At 35.6% G+C, this 11,164-nt stretch overlaps 1 protein-coding gene across 1 annotated transcript; it reads right to left on the reverse strand.

Annotated features, from left to right (window-relative positions):
* Window positions 1-7,321: 7,321 nt before the first annotated feature.
* LOC123313415 (zinc finger CCCH domain-containing protein 8) lies at window positions 7,322-8,220 on the reverse strand. The gene is made up of 2 exons (XM_044898288.1): window positions 8,046-8,220; window positions 7,322-7,877 (listed from the first exon to the last, which is right to left on the reverse strand). Exons 1-2 carry the CDS (start codon window positions 8,117-8,119, stop codon window positions 7,391-7,393), a joined length of 561 nt encoding a protein of 186 aa, XP_044754223.1. The 5' UTR covers window positions 8,120-8,220; the 3' UTR covers window positions 7,322-7,390.
* Between the last annotated feature and the right edge of the window lie 2,944 nt (window positions 8,221-11,164).

Here is an 11,164-nt window from a genome sequence, read left to right on the forward strand (position 1 = left end):
GAGTGAAAGGTATTCAATTTCCATGGCAAATCCTGTGCTAAAATGAAAGTGAATGAAGTATAGAAGCTGAAAGTAAAACGTATATCTTTGTTGATTCATTCGGGAAAAACATTTCAATGGAGTTCCTCATGTCGTGAATATAATGCCCAAAATTTAGATAACTATTTCATACCAGAACAAATTCGGTAAAATTGTCTTTGGAATTAATCTCATATGTAACGAAAAATTTCATTGTCATGTATCATTCATTTTAGGACCTATACGGTATTAAACTCCTCTATCGGACGAAGTATCGTAGACATAGCATACTTATTCAAAACTGTTGATATTCATGAAGAAAAGATAATAATTTCTGTCCAAATTCATTTACTCCGAATCCTTATCAATCAATTATTAGCGTATGAAATTTATTAATATCAGTATCGTTCTCGAACTATTTACAGGTTTCAGTATGTGTGAATGAATCGGAAGAGCAGCTGTATATGAGTAGAATTCAAGCTGCCCTACTTTCTGTCCTCCTGAAATCTGACAACGTTGCGGGAGGTGAGAGCGCACTACTAATAAGAAATATATGCGGAGGTAGTAAGCTCTGATTCGTTTAAAGAAAAATTTTTCAATGAAAATCTTTTCCCCTCTTTAGGTACCCCTGTTATTTACCTTCCCCTCTACATATATAAGCAAAAATTATTCCAATTAAAAAACTCCTTCACCCGGAGGTCAGGTCGCCCAATGAACTTAACGGAGGTAACAACGAACTACGGGTTCATATATATATATATATATATATATATATATATATATATATATATATATAACTTTGAGTTATATCTCATATTTCAAAGATTCTATTGCATGTTTTAATTTCCGAACAGTAATTCAACTAGAATCACTTCCACATCGAAAACATGCTTAGATAATTTCTGATTAATTTTGATGGCGGTTTTACAGTGGATGTGAATGAACTCTTCATTGCTGATCACAGCGCTGTTGTAGTAAGAGTGGAATCGAGTATTTGTGAAGAAAAATATTAGCGTCCAGTATATGCAGAGTGCATAGTGCTGAAAATATTTAGATTTCTAGATCGGCAAAGATGGGCTGGTGTTTTTGATCACATATTAATAACACTGATCGACAAAATTATAGCTTTGTTCTCCCACCTAAGGAAAATATATATATATTTTTAATCTTCGTAGCCAAGGTATAAACGCACGATAAATAAAAAGTGGAAGTTAGCTCTTGTTGTTTTTTAATAATTATATTCATGATTTTTAACAAAAACAATGCATTATAATATTTGCAATGGTGTAAAAGATTCCGATCGCTTAGATCTTTTGTCTTTTCTGCTGTAGGACGACTCCAGTATTTCTCTAACGATGGACCAACAATAATCAGCAAGCATAGAGGGTTCCCCTTTGCCTTGGTAGCGTTTTTCGAATGACGCGATGTCTTGATGGAATCGCTCTCCATGCTCGTCACTTACGGCTCCCATATTTTGTGGAAAGAAATTAATATGTGATTGCAAAAAGTGTATTTTTAAGCCCGTTTGCAACAGCCGAGAATTCTCTAGAGAATTTGCTCGAAAATTCATGCGCCGTGAATTATATACCGTTGCATACGCACTTTCGGTAGAATTCTCTGTTAAGTTGCATACAAAATAATCTCTGCCGTTTTCTTGCGAGAATTTTGTAGAGAATTCTCCAAAGAATTCTCGGCTGTTGCAAACGGGCTTTAAGGACATGTTGCATCCCATTTTTTGATGAGCCTGTAACATCGTTTTGACGATATTCACATATTGCGGAGATTTGTGATTGCCAAGAAAATTTTTGGTCCCTTCTACAAAGGACATCCAGGCTTCTTTTTCAAAGTCACTCAATGCTGCCAGAAACTGAACTTGTTTCAATAGTTTGTTTATTTTATAAAGTATCGTAGGGTACAGAAGTGCGAACATGGACAATTCACGCATGTCTTTTATTTTGATAACGGGAGCTAAACAAACGTAAGTACTTTTATTTTTGTAATAAGGTGAGGAATACCTAACAAAAAAATATAAATCTCTTCGGTGGGACATGTTGCATCCCATTTTTTGATGAGCCTGTAACATCGTTTTGACGATATTTACATATTGCGGAGATTTGTGATTGCCAAGAAAATTTTTGGTCACTTCTACAAAGGACAACCAGGCTTCTTTTTCAAAGTCATTCAATGCTGCCAGAAACTGAACTTGTTTCAATATTTTGTTTATTTTATAAAGTATCGTAGGGTACAGAAGTGCGAACATGGACAATTCACGCATGTCTTTAATTTTGATAACGGGAGCTAAACAAACGAAAGTACTATTATTTTTGTAATAAGGTGAGGAATACCTAACAGAAAAAATATAAATCTCTTAGGTGGGAGAACCCTTGTTGCATAGTGTAATTAAGAGAGCTTGAAAACCTTGTTAGCCTATTTGGTGAACTAACCAAGCAGGATAATAAATTATCGGTTTTATAATAGAATGTATAGGGAACATTCATGAAATGCATTGTTATACTCAAATAGCTCAGCCTAGTAATAAAACTACATAGAAGCTTATCAGGGCAGCCAAAAAAATACAATACTGTGAAGACGATACAAGTATTGAAAACGTGAGAATTTCTGATGTCGATGAAGGCGATCCTGGCGCTGCAGCTTATAATTTCAATGCTTATTTTCTGAATTTAACAACTGATGTTGATAATGATACCGAATTCATTCCCATTGATCCTGAATATTTATTATATTCTACTCCCCATTCTTAGTTCTGTGAGAAATATATGGGATATATAGTCGGCAATTTGGGCCAGCCTATACAGGTGTCACATTTATTGATCTGGCTCTGGCCCTATGAGGATAAAATTTCAAATTACCCAACCAACTCTCTACGGCAAGTCAATTCCACTTGTAGATGGAGCTGGCGCTGCAGCTTATAATTTCAATGCTTATTTTCTGAATGTAACAACTGATGTTGATAATGATATCGCCGCTCGAAAACATTGTGCTGCTGGAATATGGTATTCTCGAACAGGGGAGCATCGATATAAAAAATACGCAAGACGGATTGCAGGGCAGTAAGAAGTGTTCTGAATAGAGCCGAGTGAACAGTGAATTCCGAAGTGCTAGGTAGTGAAAGTAAATTGGAGACTGTTTAAATAAATAATAAGATTTAGTCCTTGTTCATGCAGTTCTTTTCTTCCATACAAAGTGCCAGGTGACGATGAAATCTTTCCGGTTTTACTCCAACAGGATCTGGAATGTTAAATGGCACCTAATTAGGCTCTTCAGATACTGCTTAGCCTGAACTTTCGTACTATCCAAATGAGGAAAGGTCAAAATCGTATACCATATATTTTCAAGGCGGGTAAAACAGACTCGTAGCCTTAATCATTCCGACCGATCAGTCTTATTTCGTTCGTAATGAAAACCCTGAAAAAGGAACTGGACGAACAACTCAGAGAGGTGATACTGCGAAAACAGGCCCTGAATACTCGAAAGTATACCGGGTGGCCCACAATTTTGAGGGAGTAAATGAAGATATTTTGAAAATATTTTTTGCTATGTGTGTAGGGTGTTCATAAGCACAATGCACAATTTAAAATTATTTTCATATATGCAGAGTGTCCGAAAACAAAGTTATGGACCAAAGACATTTTTTCAAACGTAACACCTGTATTTGACCTCAAAATTGGAAAAATGGAATGGCAACCTCAAATTATGATGAGTTTCTTCAGAACATTTTATACCTTAGAAGCACCATTTATGAGAAAATGGCGAAAAATTGCAATATGTAGAGTTTTAAATAACAATTTATGAAAAAATCATTTACGCCAGCGATAGAGACAGTCATTTTTCGAGTAGACAAATTGGTTACTCCTATATATAGAAATAAAAATTTACTCTGAAATGTCCAGAGCGATCTTTATTTACTCCCTCAAAATGTGAAGGGCCACCTGGATATGCATACCAGAAAAGCGAATCTAAGGATCTTGCCATCAACAACCTTGTCAGCAGGATCTCCGACCGATATTTTTTATGAAATATCTCTGAAACGTCACATTTTGGAATAACCATTTCAATCGTTTCCCAAAAAAAATTATTTTAAGTACTTAAAAATGAAAAATAAAAATGGGTATTTAAAATTTAAAGCGTTTCGTTTCAATTGCACAAGTTGGCAACATCGACTGAAATATGCGTCGATAATAAAGGACAACAAATACTATCTCTTGGGCTGTGGTCCGTATATACACTTTGGTTTCTTCTGGTTAGTAAGTGGGCGGTCCGTAAATGTCGAATTCCTGACAATTCAGTTCAATATCTCTCACCAGAGTAACCGCTCTGGTAACTTTCGTTTACCAAATGTGTATATACACGGACCATACGCTTGATGAGATAGACAAAGATGAAGTTTGGGACGAACGAGGAAGGTCGTAAAATTTTATGGGATTTTTATGGCCGGTTGCTGTTGAGGCTCGCCAGTGAGTACGCGCCTTATGATGGCTGTGAATCAACAGCTGTTATTTTATAAACACGCCATTGTTGTTTTCTTCTTCTAGTAGGCGCTTTTGCCAAATCGTAAACTAGAGACGAAGCGATTTCAATTTTAAAACCTCATATTTGAAGAATGATTTTGAGTAGTTTCCGCGGTGCATTTGAAAAATTCATGAATAAAACTCATAATACCTGCATATGCTGTGATTACCCAAATTGAGGAGAATTCGCCCCATTCCGCGGGGTTGCGTTCACAAACTTACTCCGAGAGTAGAGTATGAGTATGTGTATGGCCATGCTCAGAGAGCATACTGTGAGGAACTAAAAGTATGTTTATGAACGCTTCGAGTAATCAGAGCTTACTCAGAGCTTGCTCAGAGTAAGTTTGTGAACGGAACCCAGAGGGACTACTCCGGCCTTTCTAGATAATGAAGGCGACTTTTGTGACGTTCTGTCACCCCTATTCTGGTCCCTTCTGGTTGACGATCTAATTGCTATCATCAGCTCATTTGACTTATGTATACGTTCAAGCATATGCGGATGATATACCTACATAGTTGTTTTGCTGACGGGCAATGATGATGTGACCGTCTCATCTGTCCTTCGGGAAACCCGAACTACAATAATTCAAGGTTGACCCTTGCAAAACCTTGATTGTGCCCAAGGCAGAGGCGGATTTAGGCGGATATAGGCTATAGCCCACTGTTTGAATTTCAGAAAGCGAACTTCACCAAATTGGTCATTTAACCATTATTGAAGCATCGTGTAACTCTTCAACGGAGCGTTTCTGGGCTGGGCATGAGAGAGACCATAGAAAGTTTTTGTTTCATTTTGAGGCTTTAAAGCTTTATCCGAATTCATTCCCATTGATCCTGCATATTTATTATATTCTACTCCCCATTCTTAGTTCTGTGAGAAATATATATGGGATAGTCGGCAATTTGGGCCAGCCTATACAGGTGTCACATTTGTTGATCTGGCTCTGGCCCTATGAGGATAAAATTTCAAATTGCTCCACCTACTCTCTACGGCAAGTCAATTCCACTTGTAGATGGAGCCAAATATATGGGTATTACCCTGGATAAGGAGATTTAGTGGAAATACCATGTGGACAAACTCAGTCACAAAGCCAGACACTCCCTTTAGGCCTGTCAAAGAATTTGTGGAAAAACTTAAGAGATATCGCCGAAGCATCTCCGTTGGCTGTATGTCACAGTGATTAGACCAAAAGACGACTGTACTTTTGTGTCCTATAATCAATCAGCTCTATTCTTTATATATAATCTTCAATTTCAGTAATATATTACTTATTCTGTGATCAGGATGTTATTTTTCATCTTAACATTGTTTTGAATCGATTTAATATTAATGAAATGCTCTGTTGGATTCGTTATATTTTTATATGAAATTTTTTAAGAAATATATTTCTTAAAAAATTTCATATAAAAATATAACGAATCCAACAGAGCATTTCATTAATATTAAATCGATTCAAAACAATGTTAAGATGAAAAATAACATCCTGATCACAGAACGTAAACCTACTGTTGTTTTGTCGCTCACGATGTTATTTTTCTAGTTTCGACAAAGTTGATATTCGAATCAAATACATATACGGAATATAAATCGAATTTCGCACTTTTTAATTCAAAAGGGTGATTTTTTAAGCGTTGTTTTTTAAAAAGTTGAACAAAACACTCAATTTGCATCATATATTCAAAATTTTTATTGAGATTGATAACTTGGCCTGTGCCATTTACATTTTAAAGATAACTTCATGTTAATGTTGTCCGCGGCTCCGTTTCAAAAGATTCATTCGGAAGGTCCAATTTTGCGTCACTTTTTGGAGCATTTCTGCCTGTATTCGGCGAATTACGAGTTTTATGTTATCCTGTAAGGCTTCATTCGTGTTCGGTTTGTCCACATGAACTAACGACTTTACATAACCCCACAAGAAATAGTCCAGAGGCGTCAAATCGCATGATCTTGGCGGCCAATTCACAGGGCCATTTCGAGAGTAAGCTGCTCACCAAATTCATCTTTCAACATGTTCATTGTTTCACGAGCCGTGTGGCATGTGGCACCGTCTTAATGAAACCACGTCAACCAAGTTCAATTGGGGCAAAAAAAAAGTTGCTTATCATGGATCGAAAAAGTGACGCCAAATTGGACCTTCCGAATGAACCTTTTGAAACGGAGCCGACAACATTTGCATGAAGTTATCTTTAAAATGTAAATGGCGAAGGCCAAGTTATCAATTTCAATAAAAATTTTGAATATATAATGCAAATTGAGTGTTTTATTCGATTTTTTGCTGAAACCTTTTTCCACCATCTCCATCAGCCAGTTTACAGAAATTTTACCAACAAGTGCATGTTGAAATGAAAATTCATGTTCTGTTGATGTCCTTCAATGATAGATATCCACAAAAAAAGGAAATCAATCAAATACTCAAGAACCACTGGAGATATGTATAGAAACTGCCCTTTGATATAAGTGAAACACTAGCACTGAAAATATATCGGATCATTAGTGCAGAGAAGATACACATGTAGTGGTTAAATAAATGGTCCTTGTCAAAACAAGTAATTTAGTCTCATTATGAATTTTCATCAAGTATAGGCCAAATTAATTCTATATTATTTACCTATTGCAAATTAGTTGCAATTTACCTGGAGAGATGATCCATAATGGAAAAAATCCCATATCTAACCACCTATGCTGACATTATGTATGCTTATTGAACAATATAGAAGAAACCTAAACCTAAACCTAACCAATAAATGAATGATTTTTTAGAAGATAATATAATTAATCAATTCCATAAGTTTATTTTTATTCACCATTAACAACTGATAGTTTGTTATTAATCAACATTTTATATTCATTTCTTCTGATTATAGTAATTTTTCATCACTTTTTTTCCAGGCGTTAAACCCTGAGTCAAGCCAGGCCTTTTTCTTTTACCATTATTTGAATTCTTTTCATCTATTTCTAGTATCTGTGTAGTAGGTGTTTGTTCTTTATGAACAACTACCCCTTTAGCCTGAAGAGAAATTTTATCAGCTTCAATCTGTTCTGCTGTTTTCTGAATATCAGAATCATGAGCAAATCTACAATTATGACCAAATCTACATTTGCCTTTCCTGTAATTCCAACATATTTTCTTTCCATTAATGACAATGGCATTGCTCAGATCTACCATTCTCACATGTTTCTGCAAGAGAGCTTCTTTTTCATTTTCTGCTTCAAGAAATGGATTTTTGAAGACCGAGTTAGTCTGCGGGCCGTCTTCATCAGGTGTACTTTTTACTTGAAAGTCTGGTGTTGGTAACTTGTGTAAGACATTTGATTTTCTTTCTTCTGTTTCACTAAAAATATCTGACGATCACTGATTTTTAAGAAAAAAATCAAGTTATAAATATTTAGCAATCAAATGAAGCATAAAAAATGACAATGATTACTCCTACTGTTATTTGAAATTGAAACATAATATTCCTTTTACACTACAGTGTCCCAAAAAATGTGGATTTCATTACCTTTTTTCTATATCAGATACTGAACTTTCATCAGTCGAATCAGAAGAATCCCCGTAATCTGGAACCAAAGACATTGGATAAATTTATTATTATTTATAAACTATATTTTATAGTTAATTAGTTAATTTTCTGAATATTAAACCAAAGAGGATTTGATTACACATAGACTTAATAAAGCGTCCGTCAAAGAGTCAAAGAAGTTAATCTTTGATTGACGTATAATCTAAATCACAGAACATCAAATATAAGAAGTGCTACTTCCGTATCTTTGTCTATGTTCCGTCAACACTGAACTAAAGAAAGAATGATACTGGGTGCATGTCCAATGGACGAGCCCAAGGTTTCCCAACGTGACAGCTTGGGAAACAAAGAAGAAGAAGAACTAAAGAAAGAATTTAGTTCAATGTCCGTCAAATAGTTAAGCCAAATTTTCGCGATTAAGCATGATATAAGAACACTTCTATTCTTATATCATGCGTTTAAGATGATTGAAGCGTCTTTATGGGTCCGAGCAGAGACAACAAGGTTGTCTCTGGGTCCGAGCGAATAAGTCCTGACGTCAGTCTTTAAGACGCTTTAAGCGGAACCTGGCCGTCTCTGGAGAGCGCCTGTGTCGTCTTAAGCGGAAAGAGGTAAAGAAGAAGGGAGAATATCTTGTGAATATTGATCAAATTTGATTTGAATTTCTACTAGGGAATAGTACTTTTACTCCCAATAATTCACTTTTTGCATTATCATTTAGAATAAATAAATATTTTTTAAATTCACAATTTGATTCGATTGTGAATTTTTCTATTCTTTGGCCATAGAAAAAAAAGTTTGTCTTTGCTTTGGCCATTATTCATTATTTCAAAAAGTTTTATTTATTCTGCTATTATGATAATGCAGAAAGTGCATTATTGGCAGTAAAAATACTCCTCCCTACTTGAAATTCAATCAATATATCAATCAATACATATTCATTTCTCCTTTACCTCTTTCTGCTTAATAAGATGACACAGGTGTTCTCCAGAGACCGCCAGGTTCCGATCTTAAAGACGTCTTAAAGACGGCCGTCCTGACTTATTCGCTCGCACCGCTTGAGCCATAGACTTATAAATAACATTATAAGTCTATGGCTTGAGCTAAGGGCATATCTCAGATCAATAAAATGTTTTTGTTGATTGTTTTTATCAGTGAATCAATGTTTTTCAGGCCCGGATCTAGGGGGGGGCAAGCGGGGCGCTTGCCCCGGGCGCCAGCCTAAGGGGGCGCCAAAATCAACCAGAGGTTAAAATTTTTTTACTTTTGATTTTCTCGGAAAAAATTAATTTCCTAGTGCTAAAATGAAAACTGTAGAATGGAAACATGATAAACCATCACTATGCCTAAAATCTTTAAAATCAATGAGGGATAAATTAACTGCATATTATTCAGTCATCTACGAATGACCGCCACACTTGGGTGAAATAGGTTGAAAGATCTGATATGTTTACACTGCGTCGCAAGCAGTAATTTCTTTGCCTGGGGAATTGCCGACTCATCGCCTGGAACTCATCTGGAACTAAGGGCCAAAATTTCCGATTTTCTATAGACCATAACATAAAAACTAATCCTTTCAGCATAATTCTGTTTGCATATTCGTAATCTATGCCTTAGTGAAACAACAATTTTGGTGGAAATCGGTAAGATCGAATTTTTTTCAAATTTTCTATAGATGTACCGAGTTTTTCACCATAATTTGAGCCCCCCTTTAACTTTGTTACTAAGAGAGGTACAAAAAAATGTTTTATACAAAAGTTTCACGAAATTGATTTTTTTTTAAATGTTTTCACAAAATGAAATATATACAAAGTGGGCGGTTTTCTGAAGAATATTTTTGGTCTCCGATCAAAACCGAATTCATTCTGTACACTAATTCGAGGGCGTAGAACACGAATATGCAAACAGATATTTTTAAAAAAAATTACTTTTCAAGTTATGGTCGATGGAAAATCGGAAATTTTGGACCTTCGCGGAAAAATTCATAAAATCTGAACCGTTCGAGATAGATTAATGAAATGTGGATTTTTATATTTGCAAAGAACCAATTCATCACTAAAAAAATAGCATATGACTAGTGCCTTTTTTCTAGCTGCTACAGCTCCTCAAAGTTGACCAATATTTCCGAAATTTTGCACTAAAAGTGATTTATTCTTCAATATACTGATCCTCCAAAAATCTGATTGCATATTCGTGATCTACCTTGAATTAATATGTAAAATGATCCGGGTCGATATATGTAGTTAAAAAAATTAATTTTTGTTCGGAATAATTTCGTTCATGAAGCGCGGGTAAAAACGATAGACGATGGCGGGTTGCAAACGACATTCTTGTAAATACAAACTTTTTGATTTTTTTTTATTTATGCAATTTTTGGGAGTATTTTGGGAAAAGAATAACTTTTAATGGAACAATGAGAAAAAATATCTTTTGATGGAACAATGGGAAAAAAATATGAGTGATTTTTTCCCCAAAGTACTCATCTTAGGAAAAATCTAATTGCATATTCGTAATCTATACGACCTCGAACTAGTGAAAAAAATAACTCGAATTGAAAGTGATGACGAATATGCAATTAGATTTTTCCTACTAACCTTAGAAGGGGGGGGGGGAGGGCGCCATCATGAATATTTGCCCCGGTCAGAAAAAATCGTAGATCCGGGCCTGATGTTTTTTATTGATCTGAGGGTCATATGCAACCGTTTGTCACAGAAAACACCCGTTGATTTATTTTATGCCGTTTGTCCGACGGCACAATACCGATTGTCTCTGGCAAAGATTATAGAGTTATAATCTTTGTACTGCCCTTTTCCCATCCCTACTAATGGTTTTGATTGACATCGCTCCGCCTAAGATGTCTAAAACACTGGTGTGTGCACTTGTCACTTTTTGCAAGCATCAACATTTCAGAAAATCGGGGATATGGGATCAGTTTCGTGTATGGAGGGTAGAGAGAAGGAGAACAAACTTCGAGGCTTTTTGGGCCAAAAAGTGTCCGCAAAAAACCGTAAATAGGCCAGGTGGCGCTGGCAAGCAATAGAAATGAACCACTGAACAACATTGAAGTTTATTCGATTTTGAATGTGAAGAACGAAAGA

The sequence above is a fragment of the Coccinella septempunctata genome, chromosome 5, assembly GCF_907165205.1.
Source record: "Coccinella septempunctata chromosome 5, icCocSept1.1, whole genome shotgun sequence".
NCBI lineage: Eukaryota > Metazoa > Arthropoda > Insecta > Coleoptera > Coccinellidae > Coccinella > Coccinella septempunctata.